Source organism: Rhinolophus sinicus, linkage group LG01 (assembly GCF_036562045.2).
Source record: "Rhinolophus sinicus isolate RSC01 linkage group LG01, ASM3656204v1, whole genome shotgun sequence".
NCBI lineage: Eukaryota > Metazoa > Chordata > Mammalia > Chiroptera > Rhinolophidae > Rhinolophus > Rhinolophus sinicus.
The window spans coordinates 154348069-154374289 of NC_133751.1; the positions used below are offsets into that span (position 1 = coordinate 154348069).

General features: G+C 40.9%; 1 protein-coding gene across 4 annotated transcripts in view; it reads right to left on the reverse strand.

Annotated features, from left to right (window-relative positions):
* STK39 (serine/threonine kinase 39) overlaps nt 1-26221 on the reverse strand; it is a 281554-nt gene that overhangs the window by 174358 nt on the left and 80975 nt on the right. For all 4 annotated transcript variants that reach the window (XM_074337417.1, XM_074337430.1, XM_074337427.1 and 1 more), the window contains exons 6-8: nt 8834-8943; nt 8476-8577; nt 6182-6315 (exon numbers count right to left, since the gene is read on the reverse strand). In XM_074337417.1, coding sequence (XP_074193518.1) covers nt 6182-6315; nt 8476-8577; nt 8834-8943 — 346 coding nt within the window. The remainder of the gene's footprint in view (nt 1-6181; nt 6316-8475; nt 8578-8833; nt 8944-26221) is intronic.

Here is a 26221-nt window from a genome sequence, read left to right on the forward strand (position 1 = left end):
ATTTCTGTGCCAAGAAATTTGCTATTTAAATTGTTATTGCTTTTTTCCTCAGTTTCAAGTGGAACACTGGTTACAGGTACCTGAAAAGAACCCTGAATGGCCATATCCATTGCAATAAACAAGCTGCTAATTGCTAATTGCTTTGAATAAATAAAGGTCTAAAGAACAGGTGGGCCACGTTTTACATTTTGTATGCCATATCCCTGGGTGAACTCATTCAAATTCATGAATTTGTACCTGGTTGAACAGGCAGGAGAACTGAAAACAATACTGTTCTTTTACATGATTTAACTTTGGTTGTTATTTTAACGTATACTCTTACTGATCGTCTGCAATGTTTTTGGCCCCCCCGCTACTCCAAATTCATCCTTTCATTCTCAGTAAATATTTATTGAGCATCTACTGCATTTGTCAGGCATTATGCCTGACGCTAGACATACTACAGTGACTATGGCAGATATAAATACTACCTTCAGCAACTTACATCTAGTAGATAAGAGAGTGTGATGCTAGACTGCACGAGGAGCGTCAGAACAAGTCAAACACTTCTGAATTGCGTTTGGGTGGAATTGTGTTCTCTCTAGTGAGAGCACATGTAGGAGAACCATTCCTTATACAACAGACTGAGCAAGATTTGGTACCATGGTTGGTACCTCGCAACATGAAACAAAACTTTTAAAAACCGAGAGGCATGCAAAATAATTTAGGTTACATGTTTTAAAAGTGAAAAGAAACCTAAGAAAAATCAAGATGATGAAGGAACTCAAGGCCACAGTTTTGGCTGAAACCCTCCCGGCATCTGGGCAGTACAGTTACAAGTCTCCCAGTTATTCTCTCTGCCACTTCTCTCTTCTTCATTCCAACCCACCACCCACACTGCTCCCAAGCTGGTTTCCACAAAGTCCCAATTCCTTATCCATCCTAATGGATTTCAGCAGCCTAAGAGACCATGACTTCTCCATCCTGATTTCCCTCCACATCCCACGTGAACTCTATCCTCCAGCTACAAGGATGTCCTCGCCTATGTCTTGCTCTCTCATGACAAAGCATGCACTGCTTTTCTTGCTTTAAAATTGTTTGGTAAATAACTGGCACACCCTTGTTTATAGGTCAAGAACCAATGAAGTGTCAGTCATCTTCACAAATACTCCTCCCAGCTCCTACAAGTCTAATTCACTGCTCCGCACTTGGTGCTCAGACGTCAATCCACCCGCATTCCCATTCTGTGACTATCTGTTCCTCTTGTCTCCCCGCCTCCACCCCGCTAGGTTGTAAGGCCTTCCGAGACTGGGACAACACAGTATTCATGTTTATACACCCAATGCCGAGCACAGACCAGACAATTGCTACAGCTCAATTTCATACCACAATCAAATGTGGGATAAAAGTGATGCCACTAGACATTTGGACACAGGACCACGACTCCTAGGGCTAGGTTTAGTCAGCACTTAAAGTCTAAGCATCTGTTCAATATAGTGAGGAAGAGCAGAATGACATAATGAAAATAAGACTCATGCCAGCCCTACCTCCACCCCACCCCACCCGCCAAAAAAAAAAAGGAAAGGGGGGAAGTCTGTACACAGTGAATGCAATGAAGCGGAGAGCCAAACACGCTGTCTCTCCTCTCGACCCCCTCCTCCCTCTCTGCCCACTAAGGGTCAGGTGTAGGACCAGTATCCAGAGAATCTGGGAAATGTCAGCTATACCTTGAGATTCAGGGCTGGGAAAATACTTTCCCTTCCCCAGCAAGGTCATTTCCATGGTAACCGAAATTATTGTAAGGGGGAAAGGCATGCTACAGAGAAAACTCCTTTCTCTGCACTCCACTCTTAGCCTTCATCAATAAATACAAAAACACAATGACCTAAAAATTGAGAAATTAGTTTAAGGAAGTCACATTCTTTTTCTATAGGCTTAATATTTATGTTAAATAATAGGTGATTTCTACTCCACACAGAGAAGAACTAAATAGCAGGTCCTTTTGAAGCTAACTTAAATCAAGGTCTGTAGCTTTGGAGTGGAATCCTACATGTGCTAAACTAACTCCATAAAAAAATATGGAAAAATGGAACTGGAAAGAATGAGGAAAACGAGAGAGGGAAGAAAGTGACAGAAGGTATGAAAAAAGGTGAAGTGTGTACTGCCCACCTGACTTTTCGTTTTTTTGTGTTTTGTGTGTTTGTTTTAATTTTAGGCTCTAACAACCACCAGTATAGGGTTAATGTGGAACTACCGTGTTTGCCCCAAAAGACCTAACCGGAAAATAAGCCGTAGCATAATTTTTCAGGATGCTCATAATATAAAATAAGCCCTAATGCGTCTTTTGGAGCAAAAATTCATATAAAACCCAGTCTTATTTTGGGGAAATATGGAAGGGCTTATTTTAGATTCTGAGCATCCTGAAAAATCATGCTGTTTTCCGGTTATGTCTTATTTTCAGGGAAACACGGTATCTGTACTGCCTGCTGCTTGGTTAAGTACTACAGGGGAAAGACTTCTGAAAACACATGGCCTTACATGGCCACTATCAGCTATCAAGCAATACAGTGTAGTACAAATACAAACGCTGTTTTACGAGAAATGTTACACCAGCAACCAAAGTTTGCTGGGCCCAGCTTTGAATGACGATTCCATTTTAAATCCTGAAAAACAATGCAGTAGTCTGCAAGTATCAACATTCTCAGAAGAAAATCTCTTAAAGTATTCAGTTAACACATATGGATGAAGCAAAGTCCACCGAGACTTAAAATAATTTTCAAAGGATTTAGGATGAAAATGACACAGTATATGTAGTTCTAACAATTTGCATTATAATTCCTAATTGTTCACTGACCTCAGGCAGAGCTGCATTTCTCACCCCACCTCTCCCCCAAAAGGAAATAAATATTCAAGTTTAATTCGTTTCTAACGGATTTATCTATGCAACATCCACCTCCTTGATACCCAAAGAAAATGTTGCTTCCTTTTATAGTTACCAACTATAAGAAGCATGTAATCTATAAGATTAAGGCTCATTTTTTAAAGAAATATCAAAATGTTCTGCTGCTATGCAAATATAAGCAATGTTCATCTGTGCAGAGCACAGCCTTGAACAAAGCAAACAGCTCCAACACCCCAGCTGTCTTCTTTTGGGAAAGTTCCATGAGCTCTCAAGGTTGAAGGAAAGCATATCCCTTTCTCAACTAGCTTGAGGTATGCTGCACAGGAGTGAATCTGCCTGGTCACTGTTCCTCCATGATATGCTTTCATTCATTTTAAACAGGTACTTCGCAAGACCAGGGTTTTGGTACCACTGAATTGGTTTCAGATTGCAAGTATATGATCTATATGCCGGCAACAGAAATAATTATAAATTACCAAAAGTCTTGCATTCGCTCCTCAACCCACTCGAATCCAGTTTGTTTCTGAAACTCTTTCCAATGAGTCCAAATCATCCCCAAGTAGCTAGCACCCAACTGTCTCTGGTTATTCAAGAAATACCACTGAGTATGTAAGACAGACTGGACACTATAGATAAAAAGATACAAGGATGAGTGTCACGGGTTCACCTCCTAAAAAACTTACAAACTCATGAGGAAATTGGATGTATAAGTAAATATACTCGTATATACACACTGTGATAAGTGCTACAAGAGACATGTATTCAACATAGGGCAAGAAAACTGAAAATTTAAAAAAAAATTCCATTTGGCCAGGAAGAAAAAGACAAATAATGAATGGTAATCCCAATTTCTTGAATATTTAGGAACCTTCAGGCACTGTGCTATCCGTTTTAAATGTATTATCTTTTCCATCCTCATAGCAATCCTATGAAGTAGGCTTATTAGGCCCATTTACAGAAAAGGAAACTAAGTCACGGATGTGATGATAAAGTGGAGCTAGGAATCTCACCCAGAGGTATCTGACTTTAAGAAGATGGAGCCTTTGAACAAAGTGTTGAAGGAGAGGTGGAAAGGGGACAGAGGAAGAGGAAGAACAACATAAGCAAGGTAAAAAAGACAGGAAATAGTTATGATTTCTTTCAGAACTGTGCAGCAATTAAACGTTTCCTTATTAATTCATTAATGAATACCTATTTTATATAATTAAATAATTGAACAATATTGCGTTTTCTTTCCGTTCTCACATTTCATGAAGCCTTTTCCTCCAAACTTTGCCATCCGTGTCTTTTCACTAAAAGAAAGTCACGTGGAAAGTTTGTGCACCACTAACACTCTGTTATAAAGGATAACTGCACAAGAGTGAGAACAGTTTATGTTACAGAGAAAATATCTAAAGGAAGTCCTTAAACTATTAATACCTTGTAGATCAATAATGTTACTAAAAGAGTAACTTGAGGGAAAGACTTTGGAAAAATCTGAGTGCATGGCTCTTTGCTAAATAATTTTGGGGGTGGGGTAGTGGGAACCTGATATTTGAGCTCATACAATAAATAAAACCCGGAAAGACTTTCAAGATTATTAAGAAATAAGGATGGTTTGCTAAATATAACGTATGATAATCTAATCTAGTTTATTTTGACCCAATTACAACTGTCCTAAAGAAAGATATTGTTGCATCATTAAGTACACTAACAATTCTACCTTACAGAATCATTTTCTGAAAGAACTGCAATTGTATGACATTATACATGACCACCACTAGGTGGGCTCTCAACTGGTTCAAGAATCACAAAGACCAGTGTAATAACCCAGCGCTAACTGGGAAGTCAAGTGCTTTTCTCAATGGGCTTTAGAGGATTAAATTCTGTTTCCTTGGTGATGCCAAAAATCTATGTTTGGAGATGATGCCCAACACAGGGGAAAGCAAGCAAGGGTTGCAGAACAAAATCAGAAATCTAAGAGCACTTTCATCCAATAGGAAAGTGAAGAAGTAATCTTGATAAAAAGATCAGTATAGCTTCAGAGGAAACAAACCCTACGTATCAAATATAAAGGGCAACAGAGATGTTTAAGCAGAAACAGTCTACAGGTGTGAAAATAATCATCCCTTTTACAACAACAAAAATTTCAAAATTCTTAATAGCAAACAATCTTTAGACCTAGCTCTATGAGACAGATGGATGATACAGAAAGATTCTAGGCAAATTCAGTAAAACGTAAAGGAATGAAGAGAGTAGCTACAAAGAATGGTCAAAATAATGGAAACTCTGTTTAATGTGGAGAAGGGTAGCCTACTCAAACAGTAGATTATGGTGTAAAGGTAAAAGGCTTAAGTTTCATAAAGAATTTAAGATAAGAATAAAGAAATCCTTCGAAAAGCAGGTTCCTCCCTGAAAAGGAAAGTTTTAGACGAGAAGCAGATTTACATTTTAAAATACAAGTATCCAGTTGGACCCTAGGATGACGAAGGTTGCGGGTACCTTCTCAGAGTCCTCTCCAGGTCTGTCGTCTACGATCCCTGTTAGGATGGTGCCACACACACAGGCAAGCTTTCTACGAAGGGACTCTGCCCCGGCCAGGCCTGTGTGTGGTTCACATCATTAACATTCTCCTTTAAATGATAAAGGACACCGGCTCTATTATCACCACCCAGGATATTTCAAAGTCACGGAAATTAAGACGGAAAAAACAAACTCAGAAAACAGACACACCACAGTGCAGGGCAACTGACCAAGAATACAGAGGAAATGCTAAAGTTAATTTAAAACAATTTGCTTCTGTTTATATGATTAATGTTTCTCATGTAAAAATCTTAATCTTCTTTACTGATAATCTTCTAAACCGTACAAACAACTGGCTCTGCAACTAAAAGGAAACTTATGCAAAATTCAATAGCGCTGCTTGGTTTAGACTGGAGCTAGCAGGATATTCAAATCCTGAGAGGTCAGCTCAACCTACACAGTGCAGAATATTAGCTGAGCTTCTGAATGCACCACTGCCAATTACTTTTGATCTGTTTCACTTCATTTCCTTTATAACAAAGCCCACACCTAACAAGCACAGTGCATCTTATTAACACGAAAATTTTCCTCTGCCTCTCCCCCATCCTCAGTCACTCTTTTCCCTTACGGACCCATACTGTCTTCCACTAAAAGGCTGGCAATCTGGGGGCCAGAGCAGGATTTCCCTTGAACTACAAGTACTTTGCAGGTGTCCTCACACAGCCTTTCCCCATTCACAAGCAAAGCTTTGTCGTGTCTCAAACCAGGTCAATAACTCATCCACCAAGTTTGACATACCTTTTGGAAGGATCTTTCTGAAGACACAGTGAAAGTAATTTTCTAAAGGACTTGCCGTATTTTTTCATCATTTCCTTATCCTCTACTCCTGTTTCTAAAGTCGGTGGATCATTTTGCAAAGTCAACATTAACACCTGCAGCAGAAACAAACATAATGATAGACCCTCAGTACAGCAATTGCTACAACTGAGTCTTTAATTTTTCACAAAAGTATCAAAGACCAACCTTGATTAGGTACAAATGTGTTTTGCCATGATTTTAACTTTCCAGAAGGTGTGTATTGAAAGTATTCATTTCCTTTTGCAAATTGGTTCAAGTGCCCTTTAACCTTTTTGTTATTCCATTGACAGAACTTACAAAATCTGTTCTATGTGTTAAGAATGATCTCCCAAAGCAATGAGGACAGAGCTCCCTGGGAACTGGCTCGCACACAGCCTGGAGGAGCACGTAGCTCCAGCACGGGTTTAGTGAAGACTGGGGCTCTGGCTGGGAAAGAGGGTGGTGGAGGGGAGAGAGAGAGAGGGCCGGAGCAGTAGTGAACGTTCATGTGTACAGGTCATTCATAAGCAAGGAACCGCCTGTACTCAGGGTTCTGTAACATTACCAACCCCAAAAATAAATTCACAACGTCCCAGGGGTAACACATGATTTCCTTTTTTTTTTTAATGAAAAAACATACAGAAAATTGCTTAAAGACGTGACAAAACTGAGAGAGTGAAAAACGCTGGAAGAGAGCCAGAATACAAGTGAGTTGTTAAAAACCATAACCAGAGCAAAAGGCCATGCTGCTCTTGGAGGGGGACAAAACAAAATCAAAATACAGCTTCAGATCAAAAAAGGAAAAAATTTCACTTTCACACTAACATTAAAATTATTTGCTTAAAAAAAAGAATTTGTAATAAATTATTGACCTAGAAGATGAATAAACTTTATTAATGCATAAATCCGCCTTAATATATGCAAATGATATACATGCCAAGACTCTTTTCAAACACTTTCAGATGTGTGAATAGATGGAGGATTAAAGTGACAGTTTATTGTTTGTGGAGGATAATAGCAAACAGAAGAAAGGGGGAGAACTATAAAGTCTGAAGAAAAGTACTGCATGACTTCAGGCTGGGATTAGCAATGTGTCTTTGGATTCAGGTGGGAAACACTAAATGGGAAAAGAAAGAAACCAAGAAGTGAAAAATAATAAAGAAAAAACAAATGAGAGAAAAAGTCCTGAGCTGCTTCAGTGCTCTTCCTCTGAAAGGTCACTTCGATTGTTTACACTTCAACTTACTAACAAAATGAGGTATGTATACACACACAAAACTTAATTATGTTTATATATATATATATATATATATATGTATATATGCATATATACATATATATGTATATATATAAATAGAGAGAAACAATGTAGTGAACTATACTAAAACCTTAATAGTGATTATCTGTGGTTAATGAGATTATCGATGATTTTCTTCTTTATTCCTTTGTGTACTTCAGATTTTCAAAAATAAGAATGTATTAACTTTTTAATCAGTAAAATTATTTATATTTTTTATCCTTGGGTTTTTGTTTGTTTTTTTTTTAAATCCTCCTAAATTTTTCCAATATTTTCCTAGGAAAATGTTGAAACGAACATGAACCATATTCTCTTGTCAAAATACCTTCATAATTTCCACTCAACTATTTCAGCCTCAAAATAAAATCCAGTCGGGTAAATTAGCCCTGATACCACCATCTCAAAAACTAAGAGAAATAATGATGCAGGCCAGTTAAAAGAAGAGCAAAAATCTTAAAATAGTATCCAAACATATGTCATTTCCTAAAAATACGGGGCTCATTTATTTCAGATGAGTCACCAACAGGACACTATGAAAAGAGTGGTCAAATGTTATAGACCACTTAAAAAAAAAGGCCAAAAAACTTGGGAAATCCATCTGCAAAGATGATTATCACTATAATGTATTTTCAGATTTTCCTTGGGGTGCTGGGGATATTCTGCTATCAAAAGAGTAATGGCCAGTATTTGTCACAGCTATCAACCTCCATCGACCAATCTGATCACATTCTTTAGTCAGCTCTGTGCTAAGAATGTAAAGCAAGTTTCAAAGCTGCACATTGAACTAGTTTTGTCCTATTCTGTCCACTGAGAACATCAGAAAATATTTAACTTGGCTGCATTCCTCCATTAATTCTCCTCAGGTCTAAGAGAAAAATGACTACGTTTAAGAGAACTACAGAATAGATCCTGTTAAACCATATTTCAAACCCGGCATAGTATTTTGAATAATAATTACTTTCATAGGAGGATATTTGTGATAAGGCGCTGCTCCTGTTGCTAATTCAATGGCAGTTATTCCAAAACTCCACATGTCAGCCTTGAAGTCATAGCCTCTCACCTAAGAAAGGAACCAAGAAAAAACACAATTATACAGCAGGCATGTTACCTATCACGAAGTCCATAGTATGCCAGAAGTCCACAGCTGTGTCTGCACAATTTGATATTAGTTTGCTAAGGCCCAGCAATCAGGAATAACGCCTTAATACATGATGGATTCTAGTAAAATGAATGATTTGAATGAAATGTTAGTGTATTAATGATATGTGCTACGGTACTGTGCCAATGAAAACATCACTTCTTTTTTTATTTTTTACCTGTTCCATGACTTCTGGGGCCATCCAACATGGGGTGCCAACAAATGTTTTTCTTACTTTATTCCGGGTGACATCACCCCCTGTTGCTAAGAATGCACTTACCCCAAAATCTGAAAGGAAAAGAAAAAATCAGCCTTATTTTATGGAAGACATTATTGCTTATAAATTTTGACTTTATCAACCTCTCTTTTCCTGGTGATTTTTACAATGGCGATGCATTGTCCCAGACGCCACAGAGCTCTCTTAGGCACACACCAGGCAGTCCTGCCATCCACCCACCGTCCCCTACACTCTAGAGAACACCGTCATGGGAATGTGTCAGCAAGCCCAGCAGTCCAAAAGCTCAGCATACCAAATTATATTTCCCATCAAAAAGGTATCAAAAATCATAACTAACCACAAATGATTACATCAATGAAAATATAAACACATCCCCAAAGCTCAACATATAAAGAATCTTAGCTCTTAGCTAAGATTCATTTTAGAAAATAATTCATAAGAAAAAGCACTGAAGGCAGTAAAATTAGTATATGATGTAGTTTCTTTTTATGTTTTTCTTTTATTATGATTATTTTCTAGCCTCTTTAATTCCATATCATCAATGTTTGGACAGTGGATTTTTTTTTTTTTAAATGAGCGATGAATAACATCTATCTTCCACATTCCCGTGCCTTTGCTCAAACAGTGTTCTCTAACACCTTAGCCAAAATCAGATTGGCAAATCCACAAACCCCAGTACACATAGCCGGCATGACCAGGTTTATCTACATGTAGCAATCAACACGAAGGAAAAGCTCAATCAGCAAAGGTTGCTTATTTTTTCAATGTTTGCTTTCTGGATAATTTTCCTAGGTATAGATGGAATGGTTGGTAGAATGAAGTAAAACTGTTCTTAACATTTCATTTTATACCAGAAGTTCTTTTTGTGAGAAAATGAATTAATTAGGCATATTGCATATACATACACTCAAATACGCAAAAATGGTGTTTGTATGTGACAGTAGAGAAGGGCGGATACCCAATGATTACTAATGCATGCATTTCTTAAATTTTTACTGAAGGTTAAAATCAGTTAATAAGTACCAACTACTTAGGGCTAGTAAAGACCTACCAGTAAGCCAACTCAAGGACACCTGGATAGTAAGCTGGTAAATACCGTGTTTCCCCGAAAATAAGATGTAGTTGGACCATCAGCTCAAATGCGTCTTTTGGAGCAAAAATTAATATAAGACCCCGTCTTATTTTAATATAAGACTGGGTACAATATAATATAATATCAGAGCGGGTCTTATATTAATTTTTGCTCCAAAAGATGCATTAGAGCTGATGGTCCAGCTACATCTTATTTTCAGGGAAACACAGTAGTAATAAAAAAGGGTACATCTCAAAACGCTGCAGCGTGAGCCCCTTCAAATTGCTTTCATATAACTTTCCTTTGCTGGTCCCCTTTGTTGACTTTCAGGATGACAGCAATTACTAAAGAATAACATCAAGTACAAGCCAAGGTCAAAATGTAGTAGCATTTCCTCTAGGTCTACAATATTAACGTATATAATAACACTGTTGAAGTTGACTGTTTCATTCTAGTTACGTTAAAATTTACTCAACTCTCAATCTACAAGCAAAAGGAATAAAAATTGACAAATGGAGTCTTCGTTTCAACTGTTACTCTCATACTAATATTGAGAAGTATATTTTGAAAATGCTATATAATTTAATTTGCACAAATGTGCCAAACTCTAAAACTCTTTGAATTTTTATACTGTGGTCAGAAAAATGAAGCCTTGAGAAAAAAATCTCTGGAACCCAGGAGCCAGTCTCCTGAAGGGAGAAGGAGATAAAATTCATTCTTAACAAGAGCTAGATGAATTGAAGCATTTGTTTGGCTGGGGAAAGGACAATATGATATGGCTTTCAAAAATATTACTTTCAACTTAATTTATATTTCTGAAAAGGAGTTCAACAATAAATCCGACATTCCATTTTTATTAAAATAATTTTGTAACATGATCATATTATATAAATACATATCTGTAAATAATTAAAGATAAGGGTAAAAGTTGCTTTAAGGACAAATAGATTATTTTAAATGCAGTTGAAGCAAACCCAAAGTCTCTTCCTAAAAAATACAATCCAGATAAAAAATCCATATTTAATATTAGATTTTTTCAATTCCTTAAAAATAACATCTGGTTACATTAGACCTTTTTAAAGCTGCAAAATAGCTGAGAAAGTGTATAGCAACAATTCATTACTGACAATACCTCTTCAATGTATCTTTCATGATTCACATATTTATTCATAGCCTCCACTTAGAACACTCACTTTAAAGTCATAAACAAATGGTTAAACATCTTTAAAGCTCAAAACAAAAATTCCATAAGCAGAAAACACCCATCTTAACATCTACTCACCCTTACAACTACAGAATAAATGCACAATTTGCTCCTATTTATGGCTAATGTGTATACAGGAAGACTTATATGTACTGAGAAATAGAACATTTTGACCTAAGTACATAGTGCGCTTGTGTAAACAGGAAAATCGGTGTATTCTGTGGAGACAGCTTACATATGACAGTGAGAAGGTGGCGGAGCAGAATAGTGAAAAGCGTCCTTGTTTCCCAAGGGGTACATCTTATACAGCCAAAGGGCATGGAGCCAGATACACTGGAGTCGGAAACCATGAACATTTCTCTGGAAACATGGGATCAAAGGCTACACATAAAGTTAGCCAGCCCATCTTCCTGTCTCCAGGAATAACTGCATCTCACCCTAGAAAGAATACTGTCATCCTGGTAGCTTTTGAAAAGCTCTCATGTCTTTTGAATCTGTCCACTTCTCTCCATCCCCACGGCCCCTGCCTTGGGTTAAGCCAAGATTCCTGTGCAGCCTCTGAAGTCACTACCTCCCTGCTTTCCCCAGAGCCATGCTCCAGCTACCAGACCTGACTCCTAAAAAGCCTTTAAAGGCACCTGCTTCTCAGAGATAAGTCAAAATCCTCTAGCACAACATGCAAATCGGTCTGCCTTTCCTCTCCTGCCTCATCTACCACGACTCACAGATACAGACCTTGAGCTTCTGCCCTGCTCAACTGCTTCCCTTTCCCCCCCGAGTCCATCACCATCCTTGCTTGCCCTCACCAATGCTGCCTTTGCTCCAATGCTCTGTCATTGTCCAGTCTAGTCCCCATTGCTCCCTCCACTAAGTGTATGGTCATCAGCAGAGGACATTCTGCTTGTCCTCATTAATGACAAAAGCACCTTTGGCATCCTGACTTTTGGTGCCTTGGGGCTTTTTCACAGTCCTCTTTGTGCCAAGGTGTGGTTAGTTTGATATGCATCCACCATCTCCTTTGCCTAATTTGTGGTGTACTATTGAAGTAACTTTGGGACTTGTCTTATTTCGATATGTGAATATTAAGCCTTAAGAAGGATCTGCAGGGTTGTGCAGTGTAGCTACCTGATTTGGAGAGTGGCACATCCTCTAGGAAACAGCACAGCCCTAACTGGCAAGGATAGACATCACAGTGGTTAGACAAGGCTAGATTATTCCCCAACCGTGTGACCCAGCAAGGACTTAACCTTTCTGGGCCTCTGTTTCCTTGTCAGGCTTCTTGGTTACGCCTATGTTTACATTACTTGCATATTTATAACACTTTCCTACTTCTTTTCACCATGTCTGCTTTACAATAACTGTTAGGTAGATCAATAAGCTACTGTTCTCTGCCTTTTAAAAAACGAGGTAAATGGGGGTGGCCAGATGGCTCAGTTGGTTAGAGCGTGAGCTCTGAACAACAGGGCTGCTGGTTCGATTCCCACATGGGATGGTGGGCTGTGTGCCCTGCAACCAAAGATTGAAAACGGCGACTGGACTTGGAGCTGAGCTGCATCCTCCACAACTAGATTAAAGGACAACGACTTGGAGCTGATGGGCCCAGAAGAAACACACTGTTCCCCAATATTCCCCAATTTAAAAAAAAATGAGGTAACTAGGCTGGTAAATATAAAATATGAGAAAGATATGTTTCCTGACCTTAAGAATATTACCATCTAGGAGGGAGAAGATCTGAAACAATAAACAATGTGTAAAATCAAATGCTACAGCATGCTGTCTGTGTAGAAACAGAGGAGGTAGGACAGTAACAGCCCTGAGAGACTGCATCCAAGTGGGTCTTGGACTTGGCCTTGAAGACAAAGTTAGGATTTGGACAGGCAAGCCTAAAAGGAAGTGACATTCCAAAGAAACAGCATGAGTAAAGCACAGTGTTGAGCCAACAAGAAAAACTGACAGTTGCAAGGGTCAAAAACTCAAGTATCTACAGGAGCCAGGCAAGAATATAAAAGGTAGGGGGCTCTAATAAACAACAGCACGAGCTCAATGATTAAGGGCACCTGGTACTTCGTCTCAGCACAGGGAGACATGAGGAAGTGCTAGGCCCTTCCCAGGAGCCCGTTCTCCATGCCCTCCCACCCGGGGCCTAAAGCTGTCTTCCGCTATTCAGCTGGAAAAGAAAAGTTGCCATAGAGAAGACAGATCTGGTGTTGCAGATGTCCCACGTTTCTCAGAGAAAGCCAAACATCAAGATCTTAATGTAAAACCTTTTTTTGGTGTTGTTGCTGTGGCTGCAATAAATTCATTTTTTCTAAAGTGGAAAAGCAAAATAAAGCAAGTCCGCCTGCCTGATTTAGCCTGCAAAACCAGTCTGCCAACTGTGTTGTCATGAGGTTTAAAATTTACCTAAAATACTTTGACATATACTATGCGATATTATTGTGACACGACAACCCAGGTAGTCAACTGGCGTTCTGACCCAAGATGCCAGAGGCAGCTGCTGGAAGTATTTCTGTTCTCTGTATCTAAGTATAGATAAGTATGGGCCAGGTGAATGCCCCAAAGGGGCTGTTACCCAGGAAAAGAGTCACCTGTTGACAGGCATGATGCATATTAGAAACGGGCTTTCAATGGTGAAAGTAAAGGTGATTAGCACACAGAGTAGCTAAAATATTTTAGATATACTCCCCACTCCCGCATGAATAGAAAGAAAGAATCCAGCGATGCCCACGTGTAAGCTAAATCCCTAACCAGTTTTGTGTCTATCCCGTTAGCTTCTAGATGCCAAGGACAAGTGTACAGGAAAACTGCATCTGCCATTTGGTGTGTCTGCTCCCTCCCAGTGAAGCTTGCATTCACCTCGCAGCACAGAGAGCAGGGATTTCTTTGAGTTTACAGAACAAACCTGGAGACTTCATTAGGGGTTTGCTGGTTAATGACTGGCAAAATTTGGTCTCAAACTTGACTTCCTTATATCCTGGGAATGTTGTGGCTGGGCAGCCAACCCCGACCTACCTCAAACATCTACAACATCTACTAATAACTGTGACAAGGAATCTGAGCTGTACATGAAAAAAACTGGCTTGAGTCAACTCAACAGTTGATAGTTGAGAGCTCCCTAAAATGTATTCAGATTGGGTTACAGCAGATACTGATCCCTTCAGATATCCAAGTGGCTGGTTGGGGCTGGGGCTGGGGCACCGGGAGCCACCACAGCTGCAGGGGCTTCTGGGAGTTCCTTGCTGGCAGCAGCCTCTTCCCCAGAGGCCACGATCTAGAAAAGCAAGGAAGCACTTGAAACTGTTAAGAAGCTCAACCACACGAGTCCTGAGTACCGAGTATGGGACGTTGCACTCAGAACTAAACGTGTCAACCTTCTGTCTGCTGGGAAGTCCTAGATGCCCTCCCTACCCCCTCATTTTCTCGGTGAGAGAAGGAAAACGCAGACCAGGGAAAGTCAAGGCTTCTGCAGTCACAGAATCAGAGACATGCCTCTTCCAACTGCAATCCAGACTCCTTATTCCATCCAAGTTAATCTTCCTAAAGTGCAGTTCCCATTAACACCCTGGACTACTGTTGCTCTCTCTCTAGTGAAGAGGAAAATTGGGGGAAAGTAATGGTGCAGAAGTGTTCAGGAAAGGAGGAAGACTAGCGGACGGCAAGATCACAGCTACAGCCCAGGAGTAAAATCAATAGGGCCTCTGTTTGAATAGGGACCCTGGAAATGGATAGACAAATTCTTAAGAAAATATGACTGCGCGGATGTTGGAATTGAAAAAGGGGGGGGGGGGGAGATGAAACGACTTGCCAAAAACCACACAGCGAGTTACTGAGGGTCGGAATAAAACCCACAGTCCTTCACAGAGGAGTTAGCCACTTTAGCCTCAGTCTCCTCCTTGGAAAAAGTCAGTGTATTTTTCTGTACTGAAAAGGAAATGCAAAATGGAATAATGGGGTTAATCCTCCACAGCTCCTAAGCTCTTCCCTGAGTAAAGATCAAGTTATGATTACCCAACACAGAAAAACTAGTTTGAGGTTCTCTCGTTAATCTTAAATGTCATATTTATATCATCAAAAAACAATCCCTTCATAATTTGGTTTGAGTCCCAGTTTTTTTGTTTGTTTGTGTGTTTTTTTCCTCATAAGTGACTCTCAAGACTTTACTGGCAAAACTGAACTGTACTTCTAAACACTCAGGAACATTTTCAGGGCTACCAGCACCTAGTTTTTATGAGTCCCACAGGTTTCCTTAAAATGTTATATCACCAATGTTGGATGAGCAAAGAAGCATGTAAAGAAGTACATTATTATTTAAATTATGCAAACTATGTGATAATGGTATATTTTCTTAATTCTGTTAGGAAAAAACTATGGAAATTTATTTTGTTTTAAACAATGTATTTTGTTCTTTTTATGTTGTTTTTTATAGTACAATGTGTGTCAGCACTCGACTCACCCTGAGCAAGCATGGGGTGTGTACAACAGCGTCTAAATGCCGTGGGTATGCATACCATGGGGCTTATAGAGCTTTGATTTGGACACGATCTTGCCCTTTTGGTAAGAGCTAACATGGGAAAATATTCATTTTAACAGTGATGATTACATGAGCGAGACAGCATGAATGGAACAAATATGCTAAGAGGATCAATATACTATCCTCAGAACTAAACATATAAATCTTCTATTTGCTGGGAAGTCCTAGATGCCCTCCCAACGCCTTCATTCTCTCGGTGAGAGAAAGAAAATGCAGACCAGGGAAAGTCAAGGCTTCCTCAGTCACAGAATCAGAGGCATGCCTCTTCCAACTGCAATCCAGACTCCTTATTCCATCCAGATTAATCTTCATAAAGTGCAGTTCTGATCATAGCACTCTCTGGTCAAACTCTCTCTCCCCACACGGCTCTTGAAGAACAACAAGGCAGCCCATCCCTGGCCATGATTTGTCACATATATGGAAGCCAACAGGCCTCCGGTGGTTTCCTTCTCACTGCAATGATTACCCAGTTATCGCATCCGTTAGCGGAGTGCTTTGAGCTTCTTTAACTGATCAAATCACCATTTCTCAATTTTATTTTTTTAATGTACAATCAAACCCAGCCTTTGCTACCAGGTTTTCTGTTTGTTTTTGTTTATAAATTAAGTAGGAACAACTCCTCACTCCCCTGGAGCTTTGCCATCTTCATAGTGTCATCAGACCTCTGAGCAAGAAGAGTCTGAGTAGAAACGGGGAGGGCTGTCCCTTGCGTCTGCTGGAAATTCCTGCAAACCGAGGCAGGGGAGAGCTCGGTGCAGCAGAGTTCGGAGGTGGCAGGAGGGACAGACACATCAAGTCCTCCAGGTGGATGCCACGCCTCGGGGTACCTGTCCCGTGCTCAGTGGAACTCAGCAAACGCAGAGCAAGAAGCAGGGCCTTAGAGCCCAAGGAGCCAAGTCAGGATGTGGCAACATGTAGGACAGCAGCTGCCAACACTCACTGGGCTCCTTTCCTCTTCAAATAATGCCACTCTGCTCATGGAAGCAGTTTTCTAATTAGTCTAATAGTGAGATTTCATTGCATCGTGACTGTGAGCATAACTATCAGGAGACCAAGCAGTGACAGCCTTGGTGTGAGATGTATAGCCCCTGTGCAGAGGCATATACCATGGGGTCCTGATCTTTCCCAGTGGGGATCCCACCACCAATCCCTGAAACTGAAAGGAAGAGGAGAGGCAGCGAGGGGGGACGCAGTGAGTAGGAAGGAGCTGCATTTCCACCCCAAGAAGCACTCTGGAATCAAACAGGCCGGCGTTTGATGCCAATTACACTCCCTGCTGATTTACTTAACTTTTTGGAGCAAGTTTCACAAGCTATAAAATGGGGAGCTGAGGATACATAGGGCAGGTTTTCCATATTAGTCCTTGTACCACACAGTTGGTTGCCTACTCAATACAATATCCTGTTCTTCTCTACCAGAATCCTGCTTCTGTTTGCAGGCCTCAGGGAATTAATCACACTGATCTAAGCCAATCAAGGTGGTTGGTTTCTCCCATGAGTGAATGGTCTGAAGGTCTGCCCCAGTTCTGGCTCATGAGATAAGGGAAATAGGGTGCAGGCTCTTTTGGGAAATTTTCCACCTGGATATAAGAAACAATCTACAAGGTTCCTCTGCTCCCTTCTCCCTTGTCCTGTTTGGGGCACTGTCATGTGAGGATGTGATGCTGGCAGCAAGAGCATCACATGGGGACATGTGCTACTTGACATGACTGAGGCACAGATCAGGAAGTAGGAAAGAACCCATGACCTCTCTGATATCCCTGTGTTTCTGCACCAACCTTGGCAATAAATGCCCCAGACTTCTGTTATGGGCGATAATTAAAGGTCTGCATTGCTTAATCACCTGCCAGTCAAGCACTCTAGTATTTATACCCAAAGGCTTCTTAACTCTTACAGCCCCATCTTTCCCCAGCTCAGCAATGTTTAGTCATACTTCCTGACTGCTAAGTGTTAACCATTGCATCAGAGGCCAAAGCTGTTGCAACCTCCAAAAGGAGTTGGTAAAAAATCAGCAATTCAGCACACAGTGCAATTTTGCCATTTTAAACAGCTCCGATATTAAGCGTGGCTTTTAATGCCAGGGGCAAAATCAAACAAATAAATGCACAGGCATCTCAAGGGGGAAAATCATAGTGCAAGAAGAGTCCAATTCACTTTTTTGCCAATAGTTTCTGTTTGAGGCGTTGCTTACATAAACGTTCCAGAAACAGAACAATACACTTCTAAAGAAATAGGAGAGACGTATCTACAACATTCTAGTCTAAACCCTTGCCACTCAAAGTGGGGTCCCCAGACCAGAATCATCAGCATCATCTGGGAGCCGCTAAGAAATGCAGACTTTTGGGTCCCACCCTAGTCCCACTGAACCAGAATCTGCATTGTAGCAAGATCTCTAGCTGATTCGATGCGCGAGCTGGAGAAGCACTGCTCGGGAGTACTGTCTTCCTACCAGGTGCTATGGCACGATTCAGTGTGCATGGAAGACCTCAAAGTACGGCCCATCCACAGCTTCCCTCTTGCATCTCTGAGATGAAGAGAACCACAGTAGTAGGAAGAGAGTACCGGGAAAAATGTTTAGTGCACATTCATGTAGCTCATGGCCAATAAGTACATGGGTAAGTAGTCCCCCCCCCATCCCAGATTTCGCTTTATATGGTTTCAGTTACCTGAGGTAACTGATTTCAATCAACCATGATCTGAAAATATTAAATAGAAAATTCCAGAAATAAACAATTCGTGAGTCAAATTACACACTGGTCTGAGTAGTATGACAGAATCTCTCACCATCCCGCTCTGTCCCTCCCAGGACGTGGCTCAGCCCTTTGCCCAGCATATCTGCACTGTACATGCTCCCCATCGATAGTCACTTAGTAGCCATCTCAGGTATCAGACTGGCGTCATGGTATCGCAGTGCTTGTGTTCAAGTAACCCTTATTTTACTTAATAATGGCCCCAAAGTGCAAGAGTAGTTTAAACTTTATCATATGTACGTATGTATGGGGGGAAAAACATAGTATGTATTGGGTTCAGTACTATCCATTGTTTCAGACATCCACTGGGCGTCTTGGGACATATCCCCCATGGATAAGGAGGGACGACTGTACTAAAAATGAAAACCACATCTACATAAAACTGTCTGACTCAGTGACTCTAATTGTCAAACAAGAGAAACAAATTCACATACATGGTGTACAACTATGGGAACACTCCTATTTATACAAATTCTTTTTTCAGTACATGAAAATAATTGATAATCATAATACTTATAAACAGTCCATTACTGCTCACTGCTCACTGGAGGTACGAGGGCACAGAGAAGATCAACTGTGGAAAGCATCATTCTCAGATGTTTATAACAATAGTCCTTTCGCACCCACTCATGAGAACTTCTGAAACGCAGCTGTGTACAGGTTATATCATTATATTATTAAAGTGAATAATATAATAATATTGAATCACTGAATCAACTCATCTTTTAAGCAAGTCAACAATAAATGTGTAGCCATCTTATCTACGATTAGTAATCAATCATACACTGCTTCACTATGGATTGGCACACAAAACCTGTCCCGCTCAGGAGGGGTGGACCCCAAGAGGAGTCAGACAGAAAAAAGAATTTTCTGAAACCCTTGCTCTTCACCCAGTCTCCTTTGCCCCCAGTCAGATTCCTGGTTTTCAATTCCACTTATTCCTTCTTGCAAGCAAATGGTGATTAAGAACTTCATTTGGCTCTCCAGGCTGCAGCCCCCAGCCACCCACAGCACGGTGTGATGCATTCACGGTCAGAAAACACAATCTGCCATATTTCCAAAGTCTGGGCCCTAGAGAATCACTTCTCAGCTGCTCTATACAAATTCACTTCCCCATCTATTAATGAGAGAGAGGTAGTCCTGACCTTCTTTGGAACATCAGAGAATGACAATTTCATAGTCTTTTCTGACAGCAAAAGAAGAAATCAGAAGACATCATCTTCTTATTCCCTAAAAGTAGAGTCTCACCTTTCAAAATAAAAGAAACACAAAGAAGCAAACTGTCCCATGGCTCATGGGGGTAGACTCTCGAAATTGCCATCAACTGGTTTCCTTCAAATATGCCATATTTCTCCTCATAAGGGAGAAATCCTTAGAACTGGGCTTGCACTTTGTACATGCCATCGACATCAATTTACAATGACGTAGACAAATTACAAGAAAAATTCAACAGGAAGATTCTTGGTAAAAATGCCAAGGCTCTACAAGCTGCCACTCCCTCCCCAATTACTGAACCGTTCACACCATCAAGACAGCACAGGCTTAAAAAAGACAGAGACAGAAGAATAAGTGGAGGTTGGTGTCAATTCACATTTGGTGCACAGTTCAGCTGACTAATGCCGACAATTAGACACAGGGTGAAGTAGAGCACTAGTTTAAGATACCAGCAAATTGCAGAGAACATGCCCATTTAAGTAAGAGTCACAGAATCCTTCCCCAAAGCAGGTGTATTTCCAGTGAGAAGTGCAGCCAGCAGCCACACCCAGAAGGGAGAGGGGCCAGGAAGGATGGAGCGGTAATTCCAGGCCGGCTGGGCTGAAGGGACCAGGCAAGAACCAGCTTTCTTCTCAAGTCCAATGACAGAAATGACCAAGAACTCACTAGTGGTCAACTGTCTATCAAACACGGTCATTACAGTGAACAAAGGAAAACCACAGCTAATCCCCAAATCACAAATTCATTCTTCCCTGGCTTCCCCGTGGGAGGCAGGAAGGATATTTGTAAAGTTGCTCTGGTAAAAGAAACCAAAGGACAGATTACTTGGCTTACTCTCCCCTCCATGCCCAAGACCATCATGTGATCTGAATGCTTTCAAATAGGATGGAGAATATCTTAGTGACTAAGGCTAATGAAGGGACACTCAGAATATTTTGATGCAAGATACGTCTTGGAGAAAGTCTTGTCAAGCTTCCTCATTTTGCAGCTGAAAAACACTGAGTCCCAGGGCAGCTGAACTGTGAAAGGCATAGAGTTAAGAGGCAAGAGGGCAGGGTGGGGGTGGAGGGGCATAAATGACAAGGAAGTGAGCCAAGGACCGAAAGTGACGTCAGGAGATTTCAGAGTGATCTGCTTTTACAACCTTCAGAATGACCTTAACCAAGTCCCCAGTCGCTCAGCAGCCCTCAGTCCCCTCATCTGAACCGACCTGCTCAGCTGAATTGATAGGGCTATTGTAAGGAGAGCACTAGGTAAGCATATTATACAGGTGTTATTTCCCAAGTCAAAGGCATGCTCTGCAGTCAACGGGGGCTTCCTCACGGGCCATATCCACAAAGATGAGCACAAGTAACTTAGATCAAATATGAATAAGTCTAAATTTCCAATGCAATATTCATCTACCTGCAGGTGGTCTTTTTCATACAAATCTCCACTCAACTACCTTTATTATCAGAAGCTTCCGATAAATCAGAATGACCCATCTATACAGTTTTAAAGAGATGGTCCCTCTAAGGGAGGTAATTAAAATAGGACAATTCCAGTATTTAAAGCAACAATTTACATAATTTCCACCAAGTTTTGAGAAGGATGAGTTGAGGCTAATACAACCGTCAAAGAATCTACAGATTTTTTAATCTGTGACAAAGAAAACCTGACATTTAAAACTCCTAACACTGAAAAGTCACTAAAATATGAGGCTCATATATTAAACTCTGTTGCTCGGTATCCTTTTCATCTAAATTCACTACATAGTCTTATGTTCATTAATTCATTCAGCAACTCTTTACTGAGCTCTCATTCAGTGTCATTTCCAGTTCTAAACACTGGGACTATAGAGTAGAAACCCCTGACTTCAAGAAGCTGGACTTTAAATTGGGGCGAGGGTGGGACGGAGAGGCAAATACAGATAATAAATAAAATTATGAAATATAATATACAGCAGTGGTTTTCAGACTTCAGTGTGCCTCACAATCACTAGAGGGCTTCTTAAAATACAGATTGCTGGGTCCTACCTTGAGGGTTTCTGATTCAGCAGGTCTGGGGGTGAAAAAGCACAAGAATTTGTATTTAATCAAGTTCCCAAGGTGATGGTGATGCTGCTGACCTAGGATCACGCCTTGAGAACCACTAATATAGAGTACACTGATGCATACAATAAAGAAAAATAGATCAAGGGAGGGAGTGGGGGGGCTACGATTTACCATAGGATGGCCACAGAAGCCTCACTGATGTGACATTTGAGCCGAGAATCTTACTGCGGTACTGAAAAGAGTATTCCAGATAGAACAGCAGACAATGCAAAGGTTCTGAGGCAGGAGCATGCATGGCAAGGAGGTCAGTTTGGTTTGAGTGGAGTAAGGGAGAGACAAAAGCAAGAAATTAGGTCAACAAGATAATGAGGAGCCAGCTTTTTAAGGCCTGGTGGGCCACCATAAGGATTTTGACTTCATTTTGAAATGGGAAGGCACTGGAGGGTTTTGAGCAAAGGCATGATACAAGCCTTTAATTCAGTTCAACAGTATCACTCTGGGTCTTATGGAGAGACTGAGCACAGAGGGGAAGGGCAGAAGAAGAGCACCTCTTAGGAGGCAACCATAAGAATCCAGGCAAGAGCTGATGGAGCAGGACGACAGCAGGGGAAGGTGGGTGACGTCCTTAACAATAGGATTTGCAGACAGATTGGACAGAACTTAGGGTAGAAGAGAAAGGGAAGGCTCAAGGAACCCCAGATTTCTGGCCTAATCAATAGAATGATGGAACTGCCATTAAAAGAAGTGGGAAGACTGTGAGAAGGGAAGTTTGCTGGGGGGTCTACAGGTTATAGATTTCTTTTGTACGGCAGTTACACAGTCGAGCGAGTTGAAAGGAAACTTGAACCCAGCAACACCATTTTACAGGTGATACATGACCAGCAATGAACTTGATAGAGGGCATAGGGTAAGGTCAGTGACCAAGGGGGCTACATAATCCTGGCTACTGCAGTCCTCAAGTGTACTCTGTAAAATCAGTGTTAAACTATACTCCATAGAGTATAAATACATTTAACTCTATTTAAATTTTCTAAAACTCTCTAATATACTTACAATATATGCAGTAACTAACAAGATGTTATTAATCAAAAACAACTATTCCTGAATCATTCATATTTACAACACATATTTAAGATTTATCCCCAGAACAACCTATTAAACTAGACCTAATAAGGCTAACTTAGATTCCTCAAGTATATGAATTTTTCTCTGCCTATAAATTTTGGAAATTCTATAGCTAACTTTCACCTGAACTGTAAACTCCCTGACAGTAGACACAATGTCTGCATTGCTTACCACTGTTATCAAATCAGAGGACTGTACCTGGAACATAGTAAATGTTCAGTAAATATGTCAGCTAACCACTTAAGATGCATTGAACCCAAACACCTAATGTTTGCCTTTTTACCAGGGAAGGACCATTTTTTTTTTTGTCATAACAAATGGAGGTTCTGGGAAACAGAAAAATAAATGAAAAAAAAAAAAAAAAAAAAAAAGATCCAGCAAAGAACTGACTTGAATGGCTCTGCTCTCAATCTAAAAACTCTTGTTTTTCTGGGCCTTAACAGCTTCTGGGGAATACATAAAATTTAATTTAATAATGACACAGAAGGCCCTTAAAAGCAGAATGGAAGAAAGGAAGGCCGAGAGGGAGGGAGGGGTGGGAGAGAAGAAAGGAGGCCATCTGTCTCAGGCCCTCCTAGACACTCTTCCTTGAAGTTCAGCCCTGTCCCCCGCGCAGCTATACACACACAGCTGAGGAAAAATTCCAGCGGGAGGGCAGAGCAAAGTGATTCTCCCCAACTGGGTTCACCCAGTAAGACTTCCTAAAGCCGGTGCTCAAACAACTGCTAGCAGCTGTTAAAGGATGGGAAGCTGCTTAAAATGTCCCCAAGTATTTCCCCCCAGTGGTGTACACATGGAACGGAAAACTAAGCTTCCAGAACTGACCGCATGCTCTGTTCATGCCAGAGGTTTCACAAATGTTACCATTTTTATCAAGACCCCAAAATTCAGAGGGTCACATTAATTTGCGGTCTTTATTTACTTAAACCAAAAAAAAAAAAAAAAAGTATACGAGAATTTTGGCATAGCTTGTTGAACGATAATTCACATAATTATAAACTTCCTGAAACTCAAACCCTACATTTTTGGCTCACTATAAAACACTTTACAGCCCCCGAAGATGTTAATTTGCACTTGTACTCTATGTTGAGTGTACCCAATGTCTCTTAATTGGTGTGCTCTGCTTCGCTCTCCCTTAGCATTATTAATCGCTTCATTGTCAGCTGGCTAAGGCCAGCTGCCTAAAATCAGAGCTGAAAATGTTTGTTTAAAAAAACTACGTTTAGCCTTAAAACTATGCACTGGTATGCATACCTCAATATTTTAAATACGTTCGCCTTCCTCTCTGTTAAGCTGCTCTCTTCTTATGTTTGAGCTTTCAGCTATACCTTGCATACACACCACCTACCCCCACCAGGCGCGTGCACGTACACAGCCTGGAGAGTCAGGCAGTTCAGACCACACTGACCAAAAGTCCCTGAACACCTGCCATGTGTCAGGCACTGCTGGGGGGTGTTGAGATGAACAGCACGGACTTTCTACCACTGGCATAAGTACACAGTCGGGAAGGCAGAGGGGGATGCAGGGGCCCAATTTCAGCTCCATGGCACAGGCCTTCCAGCTGGAGTGTGTAAAGCAGTGGACTTTCAAGCCACTAGGGTAAGGGGCTTGATGCAGACAGGGTGCGGGTGGCAGAGGAAAGGGTGCGGAAAGGAAAGAATGCCCTGAATTGAGTCGTGACAGAGAAGTGAGCCAGGTAAAGAAGGGGGATCGTGAAGAAGTGAAGCAAAAAGCACCGGTAGAAGAGACTGGAAAAACGGGCAGGGCCTTCATATGTCCTATGCAGGAGCTGGGGCTTGATTGCATCAGCAAGTCTTAAACCTCATGCCAGGGAATTGTACGGTCAGATCTGCATTGTAGATTTTTCACTCCAGTGATATTGGGAAAATCGGTGGGGTAAAGAAGGAGGGAGAGCAAAATGACACGGCAGGAGGTCACATGGGGTGCTGACAGCGTGGCCTCCTGAATCACTTCCTTGAGATCTTACAACACCCAAAATAATGAAAGGGCACCATCCCTATTTCAGTACAAAAGCACTATGACCTAATTCTAAACTGGAATGTGCATGAACTCCTTTAGCACTGTAGTTTTTTCCCATCGCACAGACGGGGAATGTGAGGTGCAGAGAGGTTACAGGGTTAGAAGAAGCAGGGCCAGCCTGCGGGCCACAGCAGTCTGGTGTCAGAGCCTATGCACTCGTACATTCAGTGACACCATCACTTCCTGATTTGGGGGCCTCAGGGGCTCTCAGAGCTTCCGACACTAAGCAGAGTGCACACAGGGAGCCCACAGTACCTCCTGAAGCAGCAGCCAGTCTTCCCTACAACACAAGGATTACTCTCTTTTATTCCCATCCAAGTATACTTTACTGGAGCCAAAGAACAGAGAAAGGCAACAAAAAGAACCTAGCAGTTATGGGTATAAACACTCCACCACCTTGCACACCTCCGTCTGGCTCCTTGAGAATAACATCTGAATACTGGAAGCAAGTTAAATCTAGTTGCATGTTTTCCTGGCAGAAGTTTTAGTCATAGGGTTTTCAGTTGTTCAAGACACAGACTGAAGCTAAAAATGTATTCAAAGGCTGACTAAGGATATAATCTGCTTCCCAGAAAACCAAGATACTACCCAAAGTCATATCAATGTGTCTTGGACAGTGAAAAACCTAGGTCTTAAGCCTCAGATACACTGAGACAGATGTGGTGATAACTTTCTAGAATTCTAGACTGCCTTAGCTCAGTACCAGATTTGATTTCTGTTAGAAAAACTTGGGGTGGGAAATTGACATTCACACATGCACATACACAGAAAAGGCAAAAAAAGTAAGTGAAAATGAGCATGACCTCTACCTTATATAAGGTAGTAGTATGCTTCAAAAGACTTACTTAGAAAACAAGTGTTTTGAAATCTATATTTTTAAAGTACATTAAGAGTGGTCACTATTTAAAAGAACCCTAAGATAAATATATCTGTGGTGACCACCCCAAAGGGACCTGTTTTATATGATTTTTCCGTTTGCTTAGAATAACATCTCTCATTAATTCTGGACAAACAGGCTTAGTCACTTGCCAGACAAAGCACTAAGCTCTTCCTGACAGTATGACAGAACATGAAACTGGAAAATAAAATGCTAGGCCGTGGGAACAGCATGACATTCAAACAGCCACTCTTTCAATTTCATATCACAGTAAAAACTATTACACTTACCAAGGTATCCTATCCAAGTTTATTATCAGGAAGTCATACATACAGGTCATCTGAGCACAGGGGAAAAAAAAAGTGATGCATTTTTTTTCAAACCGAGGAAAGTCTTCAGGTTTTCATTCACTACATCAAACCTGAAGTTCTCCAGTCTGAAAAGAGCGTGATGTCACTACTGTGATTCTGCACCAAATGACA